The following is a 22465-nucleotide window of genomic DNA, read 5'->3' on the forward strand; positions in this document are numbered from 1 at the left end:
GTTCATTGCTGGCCTCAAAGGCTACTTTTCCAAGAAAACCCTGGAGAAATGATTACATTATGTTTCCCCGAAGTATCAGTGCACTGAGGCGCGAGCTCTCATTTAAAACATATCTACCTGTAACTTTGTGTCTCTGGAGTTTAGTCAGTGTTCATAAGACCTGTGAAATGTGTGATACTAACGTGAATGAGCGGCTAGGAATGAATGAATAAATGAATGAAGATTTTTGTCAGGTCAAGTTCATCTGGGGACATCTGGGCCTTAAATCTGGAAAACATAGAAGCCCCAGGACAGATAACTCTTCAGGGACTTCCTTAAACCAATATGGCTCACTGTAGAGCGCTGCCAACATTCAGACCGAACAATTCATTACATAGATCAATTTCCCACATATATTAACACAATATCCTAAAATTTCACTGGTATCTCTTAAGGAGAACTTATTAAATATATTTTTAGCTCAATTAATGTATCTGTTACTGTTGAAAAAATACATGAATTAGTGAAGCCTTTTTCTCTTTCAGTGAGCCAAATTGTGGTAACCATTGCGCAAAATTAAAAAATGTATTTAAAAGTGCATATTTTTAATTTGACATGAAGCGTACATATGCCCTTAGGACATGTGTGCACTGACACGTGAACAACGCATTTCAGTGGGCCTCCAGGAGGGCCTGAAGGCCAGAGGCATGCTTGGGTTTGAATATCCTAAATTGCGATTTCCTAATAGGAAATCAAATTTAAGAAATGGAAGCCATTTCCTATTTTACCCATCGTTGGGAATGCAATGGCATTTCCTATTTACGATTCCCTAATAACGATTCCTACATTGTAGGAATCACTATTAGGAAATCACAGAAATTGCAAAATTATTACATATCGGGACAGATGTACGACCCATTTTCGCATGCGCGAACGGGTGTGCGACCCGTTTGCGCATGCAAAAAATACCAATGGGCCATATAGAAACCCTATCTAGTGAGTTGCAATTTATTTGCGATTTGCTAAATAGTATTTGTGAATCGCTATTAGGGCGGGGGTTTCAAGGGCGTCCCTTCCTAATAGGACCTAGCTACCCTATGTAAGAAAGCTTTGCGACCACAATTGCGGTCGCAAAACACTCGCAATTTACCCCCCTCTTCAAGAGGGTGGTAAAGCAATCGCAAAAGGAAAGGGGTCCCCAGGGAACCTCTTACCCTTTGTGAATGCAGGGGAAAATGTTTTATAGAGGCAGGAAGTAGTCCCAAGGACCACTACCTGCCCTTAAAACATGAAATAAAAACTTAAAATTTTTCTTTTTTTGAATGCATCACGTTTTTCTTTACGGAAAATAGGCTTCATTTTTTTAATAAACTGCTTCGGTCTGCTGACCCCAACAGGTCCCCATACCTGGGAGAGGGCCAGCCATTCCCATTGGGGTCGCAAATTGCGAGTGCCTCATGAATATTGATGAGGCATGCAATTTGTGACCCCATTAGGAATCGCAAACAGTGTCTTAGGCACTGTTGTGCATTGGCATTAGCGACTCGTGGGTTCCGTGCTCACTGCTCCACTGGATTCAAGCTAGCTTGGCTGATGAGGGGTGATGCCCCCCCAGGTCCCAGGATGCTTGTTTCTGGCCCAGGGAGGACCGGGCTTGGCAGCTCGGGCTGTACTGTTCCCATGAGGCACAGGGTCAAGACTGATTTGCATATGGTTGGGTCCAAACTCTGGTGGCGTGGTGAGCAAAAGAACAATGGATTGAACCCAGATCTTTGTGACTGGGGGTGAATGTTTGCATTGTTTAGCATCATTTGTTCCTTTTGCTTTTGTTGCCCTAAGGGGAAAGCGTATGCTCATTGTCCCGTGCTCACTGCACCACTGGATTCAAGCTATCTTGGCTGATGAGGGGTGTTGCCCTCCCAGGTCCCAGGATGCTTGTTTCTGGCCCAGGGAGGACCAGGCTTGGCAGCTCGGGCTGTACTGTTCCCATGAGGCACAGGGTCAAGACTGATTTGCATATGGCTGGGTCCAAACTGGGGTGGCGCTGTGAGCAAAAGAACAATGGATTGAACCCAGATCTTTGTGACTGGGGGTGAATGTTTGCATTGTTTAGCATCATTTGTTCCTTTTGCTTTTGTTGCCCTAAGGGGAAAGCGTATGCCCATTGTCCCGTGCTCACTGCACCACTGGATTCAAGCTATCTTGGCTGATGAGGGGTGATGTCACGTAACCGGTCCCAGGATGCTTATTTCCGGCCCATGGGGGACCTGTCCTGGCAGTTCAGACTAGACTGTTCCTAAGAGGCACAGGGTCAAGACTGATTTGCATATGGCTGGGTCCAAACTGGGGTGGCATGGTGAGCAAAAGAATGATGGATTAAACCCAGATCTTTGTGACTTGGGTTGAATGTTTGCATTGTTCAGCATTGTGTCCATCATTTGTTCCTTTTGTTTCTATTAATTTTAGTTGCAAATTAACAACTGATTGACAAGATTCTGAATTATAAATTCTTGTTCCGCAGTCTCTCTAGCAATATTTGAAATGCAGTCTCCTTGAAAGACCGTGTTAGTTCAATTCCATACTACCAGTACTGAAGTAGAATTGTCATTACACATAAAATAATTCCTAATTCTATCTTGCAATAGGTGCCTATTGTTATTGCTCCCTAAGAACTTGCAGCTGCCTTTTTATATTGGTCTAGCAACCATTACGATTGTAGTTCTTACAACTGATATTTAATTAGACAATACAATGGTCCCCAAATAAGGCAGCAATATTTTAGCCTGCTTTGTAACAACATCTTTTGATGTCTGAAAGTAATCCAAACTCACCCAGGTCACAAATCATGGGCTCTTATAAGTATGCTGTTGCACGGTTGTATGCCACAATATCGACAACAACAATATCAAAATGCATAAATATCACCCAAAAATATTGAACACAAAAATATTGTCATCCTATACTTAAACAATAAAGCCACACATATCAATCACAAAAATATCTAATTTCTATGGAATGGGCCATGTTATTGCATCGTTTCCGACAGCTGGCACGACCTGGTGATCCGAACACTCCCACCCCTGCAACTACACCCACCCCGGCAGACCCCTCCACCCCCGCGAACCTACAGCCCCTAGATAACGCCTAATGCCAGACGTAGGCGACCCCTCCGTCCCACACATCTACCCTCCTCCCAGAGCGTCTGGCCCGATGCTCAATCTGACACGACACTCCCGCCTTCTAGCAACCCGGCCCATTGTAAGCGCGAACCTTTGACCCCTCGGACGCCCTGCCCCCATATCTTCTCAATATGCCCGTGCAAACGCCCAGATGCCCCTTCCCAAAGTTTTGTCTCCCCAGTTACTTGGCAACACCAAAGTACAGCCTCTGCAGACCCACACCAATGCTCCTCATGATGTTGATTCACATGCTTGTGCCTTTTCCCTTCTCTTTGAATTTCTTTTATCCTGCATTTTCCAGCATATGTGATTATTGAATGGTCTGTACTGCTCTAATAACGAAATGCCAATAAAAACAAGTTTCAAAAAAATCAATCACAAAAATATCACTGTTAAAAATATCTAAATTACCCAAATATTGAAAACAAAACAAAAACACACAATATTGTTACCTCCTTCAACATGTAGAACACTACCCAAATATGGATAATAGTATTGACAACCAAAATATTGTTATCAATAAATAGGAAAATATAACTACAATTAAAATCCACTTAACTACTATATAAAAAACTGTAAATACTAAATAACTCATTTAAATATTTAAAAATAATTATTAAACATATACACACAAAATAATATATTTCACAATATTTATTTAAATATAGCACAGTAACATGAAACTAAATAAACTAAAACTAACAATATACTAACATTAAATCAAAATAAGACATTAGCATTACACCGTGAATATTTAGTACAGGGCCTAGACACACATTGTGCAAATATTGTTACTTCTTATTCATCCATAAGGTGACAGGGCAGCAGTAACCACAGCACAGAGACCGCCCTCCTTGCCGCCACCGACGACATTCGCATTCTACTCGACCAAGGACACACCGCGGCCCTTATCCTTCTAGACCTCTCCGCAGCATTCAACACCGTTTCTCATCACACTCTCGCAGCCAGACATCACGACGCTGGGATACAAGGAGCCGCCCTCGACTGGGTCCGATCCTTTCTCTCCAGCAGAACCCAGAGGATCAGACTTCCTTTCTTCCTCTCTGACCACCGATATCAACTGTGGAGTACCCCAAGGATCATCGCTCAGCCCCACGCTCTTCAACATTTACATGGCCCCCCTCGCCGCCATCGTGAGACAGCATGGGCTCAGCATTGTATCCTAGGTTGATGGCACCCAGCTCATCCTCTCACTCACGAAGAATCCCAAAGACACCAGACTCTGCTTCCAGGAAGGAATGAAGAACATGGCAGCCTGGATGGAAGACAGTTGTCTGAAGCTCAACTCAGAGAAGACCGAGGTCCTCATCCTCGGACCCTGCACCTCCGCATGGGACAACACCTGGTGGCCCGCTGCCCTCGGGAATCCACCCACTCCCACAGACCACGCACAAAACCTCTGCATCATCCTCGACTCCTCCCTCTCCATGAACCGCCAGATCAACGCTGTCGCTTCCACCAGTTTCAACTGCCTGTGCATCCTCCGCAAGACCTTCAAATGGATCCCCCCTGACTGCAGAAAGACCATCTCCCACGCTGTTATAACCAGCAGACTGGACTACGGCAACGCCCTATATGCCAGAATCAACAGAGCTCTACTACACAAACTCCAGACCATCCAGAAAACCGCTGTCAGACTTGTCCTCGGGACTCCGCGTCACGAACACATAACCCAACACCTACGAGACCTCCAGTGGCTCCCCGGCGAGAAGAGGGTCACCTTCAAACTCCTCACCCATGCCTACAAATTTCTCAACAACATTGGACCCAAATACCTCAATGAATGAGTATCCTTCCACGTACCCAAGAGGAACCGCCGCTCCGCCGACCTCGCCCTGGCAGAAGTCCCGCGCGTCTGCAGAAACAGAACAGGTGGGAGAGCTTTCTCCTACATCACAGCCAAGACCTGGAACAAGCTCACAGTGAACATCAGGCGCTCCCAAACCCTGCACACATTCAGGAAGGACACAAGACCTGGCTCTTCAACTGATCTAGAGCTTCCCCCCCACCCCTCTATCGCCTTGAGTCCCTCACAGTGAGTAGTGCGCTTTATAAACCCCCTGATTGATTGATTGATTGATTGACAGGGTTATCGCAAAGACAATAAACAATGTCAGTCTGGCTGAAGCCTCAGCACGGAAGCATGGATGATGTTGTTATAAATACACATGCATTTCTATGCTCAGATTAGAGGCGCACTCTGCTGTATTTTGAGAGGTCGTTGCTGTGTCAGAGCTCCAGCCCAGCTGATTCCTGTTTACTGTCTGAGAGAAGTCCAACTTGTGACCAAGACGGGGCCTGCAGACCTTGCCTTCAGGTAATGGGGACTTGGATCATCCAGTAGGGGATTCTTGGCAGGACATCCACCCTAGACAACTAGGTTAGGGAGCGCACAGTAGGAGTACACTATACCCAATACTTATATGTCAGCATATATACAGTGTTTTAGCACAATGGTGGAATTGTTCATTGTTTTCACTGCCCTTATGTTGCTAATCACTTTTATTTGCTTCTGTTTATTAATCAATTCAGCACATATATTTCATACAAGAATCACAATGGTTCAAGAAAAATTGAAATCACCCCTTTGTGTCTTTCTTGTGTATCTCTCTGAGTGAGCACGATTGACTAAGCAAAAAGGTTCTAGATCTGTTAACACGATTCCTTGGGGAGTCAGGGTTGTCATGCTCTCAGGTTGCCCAAACCCTTTGTTAGCATGTCAGGTTATGAGGTACTTATGGTGGCACTGTGAGCCAGCAAGTCTATAGGCCAATATATCCAGAGGGGGGCATCGAATCAGTTTAGCACTGTCCCAAAATGTATGATGTCCAACAAACGAACAGTTCCTACTGAAAAGGTGAAACCGTACGACACCACCTCGCACCTTGCTGCACTTGAGTGGCCACACTTTGCAGATTCATTCAGAGCCAAGGACCCATGCTCAGCCGGTTGATCTCCATCGAGACCTTCTGCACACTGTTTCACAATCTGCCAGCCAACCTGTCCCCTTTCACTGCCCATGCCACACCAACCTGTGCCACCTTGGTATCTTGATTGCTTCGAACCTTTGTCAAATGCTGCTTGATTGGAGTAAGTGTTCCAGGAAAAGGGTAGAAAAGGAGTACTTGCCAATGCTAATAGCTCCGCAGCATTCTTCAATCTGCACATTCACAGTGCTAACCATTTTAGCTCACTATTTCCAGATTTTCAGAGGGTTTTACTTCTCCTGGTGAAGAACCGCTAGGAGCTCAGGCAGTAGACTACCTCTCTGGGCCTCTTAAGGCAGCCATATTTCAGTCCTGGAGCACTCCTGATGCCAATCCTACACTATGTGGCGCGAGGGGTCAACACAAATGAGCACCACTCCTCTGGCCATTTCACATTTTCATCACTCATCGACTCCTTCCAATCCCTTTTCCTAGTCAACAAATACTTTTTTTCTAGCTTTATTGCCTTCAAAAATATATGAGCTTCAAAATGTCAACATTTAGCCATCTTGTTCTGCCCTTACATTTGGACCAGTGAAGGTATTTCTGATCCAAGTATATTTAGAGCAAGTCCTTTGCTGCAAATGAGCAAATGCTCCAGTGAGATTTCCTGTCTCTGACCACTGATCTAACATCCAATCTGTAAATGAAATGATTTACATATCGTACCACTTCACGCGCCTCTCGGTTTGTACAAACCCACTGCTTACATGTGCTTTGTACATTTCGACAAGCGCATCGTCTCCTTTGCGCATTCTTGAATCGCGTGCATTTTGCGCATGAGCTCATTTTTCGGCCCACAATTCTGTTCGTGACCAGCAATAGGCATTAATTCGAGGTCAGCATTTGTACCTGTTCATAATCAAGCACAGAATGCTTCATGAATAATTCCATCTGAAAACATGGAGCCTGTTCCCGCGACTGTATTGTGTTCAAGAATATAATGGCATGTTAATCTTCTTTTCATATTTACATGCAAAACACATCTAATGCACTTTTCAAGATCAAAACGTCGAAACTATCTCCTTCACCTCTCGCTTTCAATAATGGACTCCATTGTAAGTATTTTTATACAAGCATAATATATGCACTGTGTAGCTATTCTGGTTAAAGTATATGCATCTTACTTACCTTTTTATATTTAGATGCAAAACAAATATTACCTATATTTATAGATCCATACGTAAGTTTAAGTGTATGACACACGTATTGTACATTTTTGCATTTAAAATTCATCCTTGAGCAGAGAATTCGAACCCTGTAGCTTTTCATGTACCAGAATGGAAATCTCTGTAAATGTGTTTCAGTTTCCAAGCATTGGTGTAGAATTGCCTACTCTTCCAAGGACACCTTCCTTGATGTTCAATAATCTATGATGCTGGACAAAACACTGAGATCACACACACACACACACACGCGTGCACACACACACACACACGCACGTGCACACAAACACACACACGCCGTGCACACACACACACACACACACACACCTGATAATCACCTACATTGTACACAAGGGAGGCCATCTTAATTCTGCCCTTCCGTATCATTTACATTGTCACCTAATTTCAAATTATTAACTGTGTATTTTCTTTTTTTTGTACTTCTTATGCCTCTTATCAACATATATAACCCTTCTGTGTCTCGTCCAGGATATAGAAAATACCGAAAACACTAACAAACAGAAAGAACCTGTTCCAGCATAAAACACGCCTTGTGTATTTCTTTGTATCCAAGCCTAGAACAAGTGCATACCTTTTCCATGTGTTGAACACATACACACCCCCTTGTTATATTCAGAACAGTGACACCTTCCATTATTTGTGATTGAAAAATACACCAAAACTCAATGTATCCAGGTGTATTGTACAATACATTTTCTTGCTGTCTCACAAAGCGTTTTGTATGAGTACTTGTACCTATTTTTTCTTTTTAATATTTCTTTATGCGGTATTTCCCAAAAATGACAGGTCATGAACACAACTATTTGAACAGAACAATACATTATAAACCAACCAATGCATTGACACTAAAAGCTCAAAAATGAGTACAAGATTGCAACAGTGGGGTGAGAATGGGTATTGGGGGAAGAGAAGCAGTGGGAAACCATTGGAAAAAGCAAGGTGGAAGTGGAGAGAGGGGGAGAAAAATGGCCATGTCAATAGCAATAAAAACAAGTATTAATTAATTCAATGTTATTAGTGTCGTCGATGTGAATTACACTGAAAATCTAGGCCTGATTTACAGTGCATTTTCTGTAAGTAGGTGTGCTTTACTCCAGGCCTAGGTGTGACTTATTCATGCATAATGAGTAAAACATCGGTTTCCATACAAAAAAAGGTCAACAAGTCAGGGTTGAATATCCCAGTGTACTTCACATCAAATAAACACAGAAGTAAGACAAAACTACACATTTCCAAAGGTTGTGTAAAGTCAGGAAGCTAATTTTTGGCCTGTTGGATAACGACCTTGTGTTTTAAATGTTTCATTCATTCATACTACTCTCAGATCTGCTTCAGACAGAGGGTGGGCCGAGGAGCATTACTAGCCGGCGCTGGGCTTGTACGCTTGGTGTCAATAAATGAATGAGTTCCAAGTTCCTCAATTCAAATTACAGCAAGATAGATGTTCTGGCAATTGGTGGTGGGTTTAGGTCGCAAAAGTTTGCCATGGCTAAAGCAGCTTCTGTGGTTAAAACATCTGGATGAATGAATGCATAGCAACGTGTCTATGGTTTCCAAAATGAACCACATTGTAAGACTTGCATTTCCTACTTCAAAATCTCTTTGACAGTCCTGACCTTTTCAATTTCTAGACCAGAGAGACAGTGTTAAGTTTCATTGAAGTCCTGAATACTATAGTTCTGTAGAGGACTGCATCAAGTTCAGCCCAGTTATGCCAATGCTGGCTTCCAGTGTAAACATACACAGGCCAAAGTCACCAAGAATTTGCTCTTGTGATGCGCCTGGTCATACTACAAGATCAAATCCCACCTAGTCCTAGCATAGTCTTTGTGGATCAAGGCCGCCAGTTCCAAGTCTCTCAGGCCAGTCCATAAATCCTTTGTTCAACAACACACTCCCTATTTTTGCTTTCATACAACTTTGCTTGGTATATTTCTGATCCAACTTTGAAATCCGCTTTGGAAATCCCATAAAGTGTTCTACTGCACAACAAGAAAAGAGCAAGAGACAGTGTATTATCAATGGCAGCCACCGTTTCTGCCATTAGGCAGGACAAGGCGGCCGCCTAGGGCGGCAAAAAACTTGTGTGCGTGAAGGTCGGGGTTCCTTGGAAGGCCCCGGCGCGCTTTGGTAGAGGACGTGGCATGCACAGCACTGTGCCCCCATCTTGAACACAGGGGAGGGCGCCTTGAGTCCCCAAGGAGCAGCAGAGGAGCTAGACGAGCGGGTGGGGGAGCATCTTCAAGCAGGGTCCATGGCTCTGCTCGGAAGGACTTTAGTTGGAAGGTGCCGAGACCTGCACGCCCGTGGCCCCGGCCTTTAGCAGGGCCTCCCTCCCAGTGCCCGCCTCTAAGCACTTGGACAGCCTCAGGTCGCCAGCTGTGGGCAATGCACAAATATATCTATTAAAGTCAATGCTGCACTCCAGTTGAAGACGTTACTCGGAACTTTGAAGTGCCTAATCCAATTTTTGTCATGTTGGTTTCTTTTTAAACATAAAATACTGACATGAAATACTTTCCCTTTTTTCGAACTGGTAATGGAGGTATGTAATGCCTGTGTTTATAACACACACTATGTGGAGTTAAGCCAGCCCTTTCATGCCAATCGTTAGCAGGGCAGATAGCGGTTATTTCAGAGAGGGAGTGAGAGCGTTACTAGGAGCTCGACTCTTCCTTCAGTAACACCTGCCGCTCCCACCCGGCACGTCGATGCAGATGTGAGGCAGGCAGGCCCAGAAAGCCATAGCCAGGTCCGAAGAGCCTTTCATTAGCTCCGCATTTCATCCGTTCCACAGAGCTGGATGGGGTCAATCTCCCATTAAGAAAGAATCTTTGCCTTTGATTTCAGCCAGCCGGCACACAGGAAAGGCATCCTCGAGGCCCACTTCCCGCAGAGGCTTCAGTATATTGGCTTGGCAAGAAGGGATGTCTGTCAAGTTTTCAAGTTTTATTTATTATGATAAAGGAACTCCATTGGAGGTCCACATAAAAACCAAAATATACATACCAAGCAAGAAGCACATAAAATATCATATCAACACTACAAACAAAAAAAAAAAACAATATAAACATCTTAATACAGGTCCAAAAAACATTTAAAGAAACCGTACAGTTTAAAACAAAACATTTCATTAGGAGGGTTAATCAAGGCCGCCTGAAATGATGGAGCTGAAAGAATGTTGAGTTGAAGGCAAATTGGTCGTAACCATCTACGCCTAAAAGGCATCAGGGCAGGACAAACAAAAATAACATGATTTAAGTCCTGGTCATACATCTGACAAAGATCACAAAGTGCTGAATGTCCGTACCATCTAGCACAAAGATCTTTCAACGGAAGCAGATTTTGTCTTATTAAGTACACTAAGCGACGAACGCCATGAGGGATGTTCCAGTACATATAAGGTTGAGCTTTCCGCAAAATACAGGACTCAATAACAGGAGTGCCACCTTTTTTTAACAGCCGGGAATCTCTGTCCTGACAAAACCCCAGTTCCCATGTGGAAGATTTCAGGATAGTTTTTAATTGATAAGAGGATAAAGAAAATAATGTCTCTTCATCCAATTTCAATTGTACCACAGCGAATCTGAAGTTTTTTTACAAGTAAGGAATAGTCATTAAAGTTTCCCAGCAATTCATTTTTTATAAGATCTCTTAAGGTGTTAGACTCACTTTTTGCTATACCTACTACCCAACGTATAACACTGGCCAAACCTTGTACCCAGCTACTGCGTAAACCCAATTCCTGTCTCAAGGAAACAGTAGAATTTGCTGTGCTAACAGATAATAAACTACGCAGAATTTTCCCTTCTGCGGAGTTTAAAAAACTCCACTTTCTTAGATCTGTTAACTCTATACCGTATAACAGGGAGGCAGGAACTTTTGCTCTAAAAACATCGAGAAGAATAGAAAAATGCCTTCTACCTGTTGCTTTATATAGGGATACTAAACTCTTTCCCTGTGAAATAGCCTTCCGGGAGTTATTATCCATATGTGCTTTGTCACTTAGATTATTTGTGACAATTTTACCCAGAAAGGTGTAAGATTTCACAATTTCCAATTTTTGATCCCCCACCACCCAAGGAAAATTAAGGAATTTGGGTTTCTTCTTACCGGAGAAACACATCACTTTACTTTTTGCCGTGTTTATCAATAGGTAATGGTTTTCGGCGTATTCAGACAGCGCTTGCAAACGATTATTCAAGCCCTTCGGGGTAAGATCCAAAATCAAAATATCATCTGCATACATAAGGCATGCGATCGGAACTCCACCCAAAGACGGGGCAATACCAGCGCATGCTGAGAGGGCCACAGGTAAATCAACTGTATAAAGGGAAAACAGCAAAGGAGCCAGCAGGCAACCTTGCTTTAACCCATTAGAAGTAAAAATTATTTTGGATAAACCACGTTCACCTCCCAGTAGAACTCTGCACCAGGTATCTGAGTAAAGTGCGCGAATTAATTTAATAAGAAAGGGGGGCATACCTAAATCAAATAACTTTCTCCAGAGCAATATTCTATCCACTTTATCAAAAGCGGTGGAGAAGTCAATAAAGGCGCCGTAAACCTGCCCACCACGGACTTTCACATATTTTTCCGTGATAACATGAAGTGCAGTCAAGTTATCTAGTGTTCCGTGATTTTGTCTGAAACCTGTTTGTTCAATAGGCAGGATTTTAAACTCAGTTACCCATTGGTTCATTAAAATAAGAATACATTTTGCGAAAACTTTACCAATGGCGTCAAGCAAAGCGATTTGACGATAATTTTGAGGAAGATCTCTTGCCCCTTTTTTATATAAAGGAACAATGATACTTCCTTTCCAGGAAGGGGGGACTATTCCACTCGAAAAGCAAAATTTAAATACAGGAAAGAGGATTTTGCTCCAAAGTTCGCTCTGGTGTTTTAATACAGAGATGGGGACTTTATCTGGACCCATCGCACCAGAGGAACGCATGTTCATAATAGCAAGTTCAATATCCTTTACCGATGGACAATCAAATATACGGGAGACATGATTAGATTCCACAATAGATAATTGTGAATTATTATTACTGTACAGATTCTCGATATATTGGACCCAAATCTGTTCCTCAATGGCAATAGGGGTGGCACTGGCTCTAGTCCCACAGCCCTTGCCAATTAAAGACCAGAAAGTCTTGGCTTGGCCGTTATAAGAAGCTTCCCTCAGTTGTATCCAAAGAGAATCTTCCTTATTGCGCTTTAAACGGGCCTTAAGCCTAACTCTTCTTCTTTTTAAAATTGACAACCTATGCTTGGCTTCTTGGGAAAATGATAAATATTGCCCCCTTATTACTTTATTTATTTCTATGTTTATAGCCCGCAAAGGATGAGGGACTGCAAGAGATTTTTTCACATAGGGTTTCTTTTCCGCTATGGAAATTACCGATTCTAAAAAATTAGCAAATCCCAACAGCTCTCTCCCTTCCCAAAGAGATAAACTCTTGACTGTTTGATTCAAAAGAGACACCAAACTTTCAAAGGTGCGAAAATTCCAGAAACATTTCCCTGAATTGGAGTCAAAATTCACCAGATCCGTATCCATACTCCAAGAATCTACTTTCGGAAGACTGACAGAGACTATAAGCATCAACGCATTATGGTCACTAAGATTAGACTCTATGACCTTCATATTTTTCAACTGGGAAAATAAGGCATAATCTGCCATAACATAATCAATAATAGATTTTCCCTTATTTGATTTATGCGTGAAAGCAGCCGGGGTGTCAGAAGGAAGCCTCCCATTTACTATTAAACAGTCAACTTTATGTAGGCCTTCTAGGATAAGTTTTCCTCTTTTGTTGGTTTTAACTTTAACAGGAAACTGGGCCGATGGTATATTCAAAGACTCCTCCCTGAGATTGTTTCTGAATAAATCCAGCCCACAAGTGGATATATTACAATTCAAATCCCCAAACATTAATACATGAGGAGGCGGAGAAGCATCCATAGTTTTAGTTAAAAAGGAGAACAGTGTTTTTAGACCATCATTATAACAACAATTTGGGGGAATATAGATGTTTATCACTACCAACGATGTATTAGGGGAGTCCTTAAATACATCTTTTAAGGTTACTACCTGGAACAATTTCCCTGGATCGAGATAATGTGAATAGTTCCATTTTATTCTATTTGTTAACAAACATGCTATTCCTCCCTTTGCATGTCCTCTTCTAGAAGCGATTGCACCATTTTCCAACACAAAATAATCTTTTTCAAGAGCTAATCTACCTTCCACCCATGTTTCTTGTAAACAGATTATATCTGCCTTATGGGAATACAAAAAGCCTAATTTCTCCTTATGATCTTTAAAGCCTGCAGTATTCCACGACATAAGCTTCAACTCTTTGTTAAAAATTTGAATGCAGTTTGGGGCAGGAAACAGATGTACTTGCTAAAACTCCTGGTAACCAACTCCATTTCGACTGATCAACATTCACAGTTTGTTTAAGAGGAGGATTTTTATATAACACTCGCCTTTCATTCCTAGATACGCATATTTTTAAATCCTCCGATCTAGAACTAGACCAATCAGATGACAACAAACCCGTATTGGGGGGAGATAACAGATTGGGAACAGCACTTTGATTTCGTTTTTCCCCAAAGAAAGGCACAACATCTATTCCTCTGATTTGTAATTCCTCTGCCCACTGTAAAATAAGATTTGACACTATTTTAGATTGAAATTTCACCCTTGTAGATCTCCCTATCAAAGAGTTAAGAAGATATACTACATCCAAATCAGATGTTTGAACTAATTTTAAACTATCAATCTCTTTGAAACAAATAAGTAAGGCAGATCTATTTAGGATCAAATCAGTTTCAAATAAGGGAAAAAAATCAAGAAACAGAGTATCTACAGTTATTTTTTCTTTAGGAGGAATGGTTACAATTGAGGGTGCTTCTTGGAAAGGCCTCGCTAAAGGATTGAGAGGGCAAAGGGAAGGATTAACAGAAGGAGAGGAGACCTTGGGTACATCTTGGAGAGACCTTACTGAAGGGTTAAGATGGGAGAAAAAAGGATTAATGGACGGTGAAGTGACCTTAAAGAGGAAGGGATTAGTGGAAGTTGTGGGACCTGGTCCTGTACACACAAGTTCCACTTTAGGGGAAGCAATCATATCTTCCTGAGAGACAAGAGACTGCTCAGCCTGAGGGGGATCTTCCAAAATCGGTTCCAAACTTTTATCAAATAGAAGTTTTCTCTGTCTTTTTTTAGAGAATCTTCGAATGGGTTTTCTCTTTTTTATTCTGTTCTTTTTTTGTTTTAGGGGAAGCAAATTGTCAGCTATTCCAGTATTTACTATACAGATCTCCTCATTTTTAGATTGTAAGGAAAATATAGGGAAAAGAGAGGGTGTTTCAATCTTATGGTTGACTGGAGACATAGAAACTTCCTCTATCTTATCACTAATGGAAGCTACACAATTAGCACCAGATGAAACCGCTTTGAGAATTTTAAGGTCAGCTGGAAGTACTGCTGGGTTCATTGTTTTTTGACTATCCATAGAGTAAGGAGTTTGAGCTGAATCCCGTGCTATTTGAGCACTTGGAGAACTTTTTTTGGGGATCTCCAACAAGGTAGCAGACGTTGGCGGGCAATCAGACACTGCTCCATTCTTATTTTGCAAAAGAACTTGCAAAATTTGAGTTACCGTGTCAAAAATGCACTCAGAACCTCCCACAAATTTTTCAAGTAAGCTCAGAATCGAAGATAAAATTGTTTCCAAAGAAAATAATGAGTTAGAAATTAACTTCCCATCAGTACTTGGAGACCCCTCAGCTAAGTTATTCAAAATAGGACCAGAACAAGAGGTAAAGTTTAGTTGAGCAAGGGAAAAATCTAATTTATTAGAGGGTGTACTACTTAATGGGCCCGCACTTGAAATGGATATAACTTCATTTGAATTTGGGATGCCTCTAGATTTCCCCTGTAAAGCTATCATCCTCTCCTTGTGAGCTGTTAAATCGATGTCAGGTAATGTAAAATCCCTTTCTAAAATGGGCGGATTAACTGGTAAAACTAACAAAGGACTAGGGTTCACTATAACTTTGGGAATTTCCATAAGGGACGCTTGAGGAAGAACAGTACTATCGGATTTCAAAGCCTTATTACCCAAGGATTCTGAAGTGGCATTCGGACTCAATTGCAAGTCGTGTGAAGTCAAAGACAAACCCCTTGTTATTGCGGGGCTAGAAGGTATTAATAGAGATTGACTAGGAACCAAACTCAAGGTAGAGGAAACGTTAATAACCATGTTAATAGACTCCGGAGCATTAAAATCTGGTGCCTCACTTGGGGTCTGTGACTCAAACGACTTGTCTTTCCCTTTATCCCATAAATTAAAAAGCTGACACTGGCCTTTAAGTTGCATAGAGGACGTAATTTTGTTGCGTAAAGGGTTAGATTTCGTTTTAGACCCGGATTTCCCTACTAGAACACGACCAGAGCGGAGTTTTTTAGCCGTCATGAGAAAGAAGTATATAAAATATAATTGATCAAACTCTCTAAGATATACAACAAGCTTGTAAAAAAATATCAAACAAAATGATACCAAGGAACAAAGGGAGAGGGCCCAGCCCAGCCTACTTCAGTCTCTGACGGCCTCAGACGGTCCCGCCCTTGTCCCGGGCTTCTCCCGGCGCGCTCCCGCGCGCTCCCGCGTTGCGGTACCAAGTGGGAGATTTATAGCTGCGCTGAGGTGGGGGAGGGGCCAGCAGGGAGAGCGGGTCAGCTGGTGTAGATGCCGAGGGTAAGGCGCTCCTGGGACTGGTAGTCCTGCGCCTCCCCTCGCTCGCAGCCCTGCTTTCACCACCGCCTCAGGAGCTCAAGCGCCAATGTTTTTGAGCGCCGTCCAAGATGACCGCAGGCGATGCGGGACCCGCGAAGCGGGTTCCGCGAGGAGTGAAGGCTAAAAGCAAGTCTAAAAACAACAGCAACAGGAAGAGCGAGTCCTTCGTGCTCGCAGTCCAAAACGCCTTCAACAAGTATAAGAAACAACAGGTGAGCAATCCACCGAGGAAACTGACGAGCTGGCTTTTAGCTGCGCTGAGGTGGGGGAGGGGCCAGCAGGGAGAGCGGGTCAGCTGGTGTAGATGCCGAGGGTAAGGCGCTCCTGGGACTGGTAGTCCTGCGCCTCCCCTCGCTCGCAGCCCTGCTTTCACCACCGCCTCAGGAGCTCAAGCGCCAATGTTTTTGAGCGCCGTCCAAGATGACCGCAGGCGATGCGGGACCCGCGAAGCGGGTTCCGCGAGGAGTGAAGGCTAAAAGCAAGTCTAAAAACAACAGCAACAGGAAGAGCGAGTCCTTCGTGCTCGCAGTCCAAAACGCCTTCAACAAGTATAAGAAACAACAGGTGAGCAATCCACCGAGGAAACTGACGAGCTGGCTTTTAGCTGCGCTGAGGTGGGGGAGGGGCCAGCAGGGAGAGCGGGTCAGCTGGTGTAGATGCCGAGGGTAAGGCGCTCCTGGGACTGGTAGTCCTGCGCCTCCCCTCGCTCGCAGCCCTGCTTTCACCACCGCCTCAGGAGCTCAAGCGCCAATGTTTTTGAGCGCCGTCCAAGATGACCGCAGGCGATGCGGGACCCGCGAAGCGGGTTCCGCGAGGAGTGAAGGCTAAAAGCAAGTCTAAAAACAACAGCAACAGGAAGAGCGAGTCCTTCGTGCTCGCAGTCCAAAACGCCTTCAGCAAGTATAAGAAACAACAGGTGAGCAATCCACCGAGGAAACTGACGAGCTGGCTTTTAGCTGCGCTGAGGTGGGGGAGGGGCCAGCAGGGAGAGCGGGTCAGCTGGTGTAGATGCCGAGGGTAAGGCGCTCCTGGGACTGGTAGTCCTGCGCCTCCCCTCGCTCGCAGCCCTGCTTTCACCACCGCCTCAGGAGCTCAAGCGCCAATGTTTTTGAGCGCCGTCCAAGATGACCGCAGGCGATGCGGGACCCGCGAAGCGGGTTCCGCGAGGAGTGAAGGCTAAAAGCAAGTCTAAAAACAACAGCAACAGGAAGAGCGAGTCCTTCGTGCTCGCAGTCCAAAACGCCTTCAGCAAGTATAAGAAACAACAGGTGAGCAATCCAAGGGATGTCTGTCCAAGCCAGAACTAGACATCATTCCACGGTCACCGCCAGCTCGACGCTGTCATCCCGCAGGCCCCTTTTAGTAAGTAGTAATGGTGCAACGCTACAGATGTGCCCGGTCCTGAGAAAGCACTAGGGACAGGCTTCATTTCTTAGTGCCGCCTAGGGCTTCTGTGGTACACAATATGAAGTTTATTTCAACCAAAATGTTTATTTTTAATGGCGTTGTCTTGAAAATGAGCTTTTGATCGGTTGTTTTATTTTTGGATCAACGTCTCCCCTTTTTTAGCCCTGCTCCTGGTGCCAAGGGGAGAGGATGTGGGGTAAGGGTCAGAGATGCCAACATAGGAGCTGGGGAACCAGGTTCGAGCCTCCGGGTAGGCTGAACATCTTGTGATTGTGGGCAAATCACTTAACCTTCCTGTACCTACCAAAAATAAATGTGTCCTTGTGTAACATAAGTGGCACTCATGTAAAGTGCTCCACTACCTTTGGGTCGAGTTGGCCTAAATATAACTGCAAAAAGTAAACGTGCATTGGGTACAAATCTGGCCTCGCTTTAGGCCCTTCCACGTGACTCCGAAGGTGTTCAGAAAATTACAGTAGGGCTCACTCCCACCCTGGCACAGGCAGCTCAAAGCTGTAATCCTCACGGGCGCTATATTGGATTGGGGGCCACCTGATGTGGACAGATCAACAAAATGCACCTGCCCGATCCCGAGGAAGCAGGCACGCCTAATCTGATGGCGCTCCCCAGCTAGGACTTCTGGATGAAACAATTTGGAGTTAATGTCAGTTACATAAAGTGTATATTTGATGGTCCATCATTTGTGTTTAACAAGTGTTTCTGAGCATTTGGTACAGATTTAGGTCAACTTCACCCCCTGCTTTCACTGCCCCCTCCAAGCCATGTAGTGTTTCTTAGCCCTGGGGTTCCACTTGGTAAACACGTGTCTTGGGTTAAAATTGCAGCTGTTTTGTACACGAATCCCTGACCCCAGCAGAGCACAAGATGTGCCCAGGAGGGAAATCCTGGGACTTTTCCCAGACTTGTCGAAATACTGTTCTGTGCTTTGGCTATAACTTTAAAAGCAAAAAAATCTGGACACGGGCGGGGGCGCCATTTTTCAATTCTCGCCTAGGGTGGCAAAACACCTAGAAACAGCCCTGATGGCAGCTGCAACTGTACAGAATGTCCCCTCACTGCAGCTAGGGGCAACAATAAACAAAATGTCCGATTTATAAATCAGTCAAAAATTGCTAGGTTTCTGACTACTAGATAGCCACAAAATGCGACGTAGCCGTAAATCCAGTTGGTGAGATGTAATATAACCCTAATTTGACAAATAATGCAGGATGAAATCTCACTCAGTGGGTGGGTAGTGAATGGTTCAAGGTTTGGTTTGCCTAGAGGGTTTGTAAAAACTCACAAATACATCTATTCATTCCTCTCCGACTCTTTTCCACCCTGGAAGTGGCGCGAGATTTATACCAGTCAAGGGCTTAATTAAACATATTTTCTTGATGGGAAAAGCAACAGAATAACCCCAGATAACAAAGGGTTGTAGGGCAATAGATTGCGCTACTGTAAAAAAAAAAAAGTTTTGCCCACTGAGAAAAATGGCAAAAAAGCGCTAGCTTCGTCACTGCAGAATAGTACTGCATCTCCAATTCCATTTTGGGGAAAGCCAACATCTATATAAAAAAGAGAGTCATATTACTTTCTCAGAAGCATGCCTGGAAAGCTGTGACTGGTGTAGCTTCTGAAGTATATTCCTCAAAAGTTTTGTGAGCCTTTTCAAGACTTCTGTTTCTGAAGAGAGCTCCTGCAGTTTCACACAGAGTGGGACAGAGCGCTGTGAAGCTATACGTGCAGCATTGTATCAGAGTTTGTAACATATTAGAAAACAACACAATTACCTTCTCAAGTAGGATGCTGACTGTGCTGTTTTCACGAGAAGTAACAATTGCAAATTTCCGATCTTCATTGCCAGATTCAATAGTGAAATTTGTGTGGTAGAACTCAATTTCTTGATCTTCATCCGAAGCAGGAATAGTGGCAATCAGCATGCCGGGTTCTGCATCCTCAGGAATAATAAATGGCCCATACTGTAGGTAAAGTAATACATTTACATGTTTAATACAAAGACACAACATGTTACAGAAATCCATTAAAAAAAATCTCAATACTTACCTTACTTTTGCATTAGTGGCCAATCAAATCCTCTTCTCTAACATACCAATAGATCCACTATACACGCTATTTTTAATATGCCTTTATTGAGATTACATTCAACATACAGACAGCAGCAGTATACCGCCAATACTGATACATACAATGTTGACAAAAGAAGCCCATCCCTTGGGGAAGAGAATTCTGCATCTTTGCGGTTCCAGAAATCCAATCCCCTCCCTTCACATGTTGCAACTCTCATGTTTTGAGCCATCTACCAATCATTATTCACAGTGCTGGATTAAAGCCTGTGGAGGCCCCTAGGCAGTTGAAATTACAGGCCCCGCCTTGCATAATTATCTCCTAATACCCAATGGACCTAATGCCCAATGGACCGGATTCTTTTATAAACTGCCAGCTGCCAGAAGATGAGGTTTTAAGAGACAAACTGTTATGTGAATCTGATGTCTCTGGTTTATGTACTTTAAGTTGTTAATGGGTACATTACATTAATACAGTATTTTCTCTATAACGTATTTAGCGTAAAGTTTTTGTTTCTTTGAGTTGATGAATTTTTTTCTATCTCTTGAAGGGGGAAACGGCCATTACAACGAAGCCGTTTCCACGAAATCGTTAACCACGCATGCAGTACAACGCATGCGTGGTTACCACGAAAGCCTTTACCACGCATACCTTTACTACGAGGTTTGTAGTAAAGGTATATGTGGTAAAGGTAAAAAGTAAAAAAAGGGGGGCTTGGGGGGGTTTCCCCTCCCAAAAAAAAACTCACCTGAAGTAAGGTCGGGTTAGGTATTTAATCAGCGTCGTTTAAGAGAAAACGGAAAATAAACTTCCGTTTTCTCTTAACGACATATGACGTCACCACGCAAGCAATCGAGGTAAATGTTATGCGTGGTAAACGAATTCCGTTGTAACGCATGCGTGGTAAAGGCATGCGTTGCAACGGAATTCGTTGTAACGTCATACATTCTCTTGAAGGCAATATTTAAGAAAGCTTGATTGTCATTTTCTTTCAAGATCAAATCAATATAATTTTGACCCATTGTCGTGGGGCCCCTAAAAGGAGTAGGGCTCATAGGTCTGGTGGCCTACTTTGCCTCTTTGGCAATCTGGCACTGAATTTACTCAGCAAAATGCCACTGAGCGTTCAACAGCATTTCCTGCGATCTATACAAATTATAACGGTTATCAAAACAAAACGTCCAACTTCGATAATACTAAGCAGCAGCCTTGGATAAGCAGTGGTTGTGCTATAGCCCCAGACACCCAGGCAGCGCTGGGGGTGAGGGAGGGGAGGGTGGAAATCGGGCATCCCCACCATACCACTAATCCCGTCCATACACATGCATGCCACTATACAAGCTTAAAGTGTAATAGTGCAAATATTTTGGTAACAAATTTGTGTGTTCCGTTTTTATGGGTATGGCACCAAAATATTGAGGTTTAAATATCGTCTGACAAGATTATATTTTCCTAAACATTACTTACAAAAGTATTGCCCCATTGGAATTAATATTAGCAAATCTACATCCAATGGAGCAGTAAACGATGTGTAGGCCACGATATTTGTATCAGACGTTATTTTTGTTATTGGTACTCTGACAGCCAACCACATGTGCATATATTGTGTAATGCTATTGAATCTCTATAACATGAACACATGACCAGTAAACGACTGTGATGCATGTTCGAAAACAGCTATTAATTAAAGGTGACAGAGGATCACCTGTACATCGATGGTGATATTTAATTAAATCAGTTATCCAGTATTGCTCTATAGGATTGTGATTCACAGAACTTCAACTAGAAATTGATAATGCAAGTCAAATATGAAGAAAACTGTTAAAAACAGGAAAGAAAATTCCGTTGTCCATCATTTTTCTTTAAAATTCGTTGAATTGTTGCTCCTAGTGTGCTGTTTTAGAGTAAATTTTTGCTACAAACCTTCATCATCATCATCATCATTTTGGGCTTGCAGGCTCATGTTTACCTACCATGGCCGAACTGGCAGTAGCGGGCATCAGGCATTTGCCCGGGAGGCTGGTAGTGTGCGGGCCGGTTTTGGAGCGGTGCGGGACGATTTTGTTACTGGGGGCCAGAGATGCTGCAATATTGGCCCCCAGTAACAGAAGCAGCAGTGCTACACGCTTGCACTGGGGGCTGGTCCGACAAAATTGCCAGGGCTGCTTTGGGTTCTCAGTCCAGCCCTGTATACCAACGAATGTATTGCACTGAATTTGCAACTAGCTCTGAACTTATGCTCAAATTGACTTTTTGCACTTCATTGTTAATTTTACACTGATTTCATAGGTTATTATATTTAATCGTATAAAGGTTTATGTTATATTAACTGAACAATAAACTTTATCATCATTCAGCAAGAGAAAATAATCTTGCCTCCTCGATTTCACAATATCAGCTGCTCATACCAGTGGCAAATGCCTCTTCAGGGCAACCTTGTAAAATGGACATAAAACTGGACAATCCTGAACAAGACCCCACTGATAACCCCTAAACTACATAACCTTTCAGCCGTAGGTGAACTAGAGGTTCCTCTGCATATCAGGATTGTGTCCTTGGTTTATTATGAAGGTCAGACACACCGTGCTAGGCTCAGAGGGAAGGCTATGAGGATGTTCCACACACTTTTCAAAATGACTGTTTTCTCAGTTGTTCTGAAACTTGGGAAGGCTGCAGAACAAGCCTTTAATTATTAGAGTGCAGGTGACACGTGGAAAACTATAGAGCCAGTGCCACAATTATAGACTTATGTGTGACAACAAACAAGCAATTTGGAGGTGGAAGTGTAGGAGTTGAAGAGCACT

General features: G+C 43.3%; 1 protein-coding gene across 1 annotated transcript in view; it reads right to left on the reverse strand.

Moving 5' to 3' along the window:
* CDH16 (cadherin 16) overlaps window positions 1-22465 on the reverse strand; it is a 755818-nt gene that overhangs the window by 305091 nt on the left and 428262 nt on the right. The window contains exon 12 of the mRNA XM_078671187.1: window positions 19367-19555. Within this exon, the coding sequence (XP_078527313.1) occupies window positions 19367-19555 (189 nt within the window). The remainder of the gene's footprint in view (window positions 1-19366; window positions 19556-22465) is intronic.

The sequence above is a fragment of the Lissotriton helveticus genome, chromosome 12 (genome assembly GCF_964261635.1).
Source record: "Lissotriton helveticus chromosome 12, aLisHel1.1, whole genome shotgun sequence".
Taxonomy (NCBI): domain Eukaryota; kingdom Metazoa; phylum Chordata; class Amphibia; order Caudata; family Salamandridae; genus Lissotriton; species Lissotriton helveticus.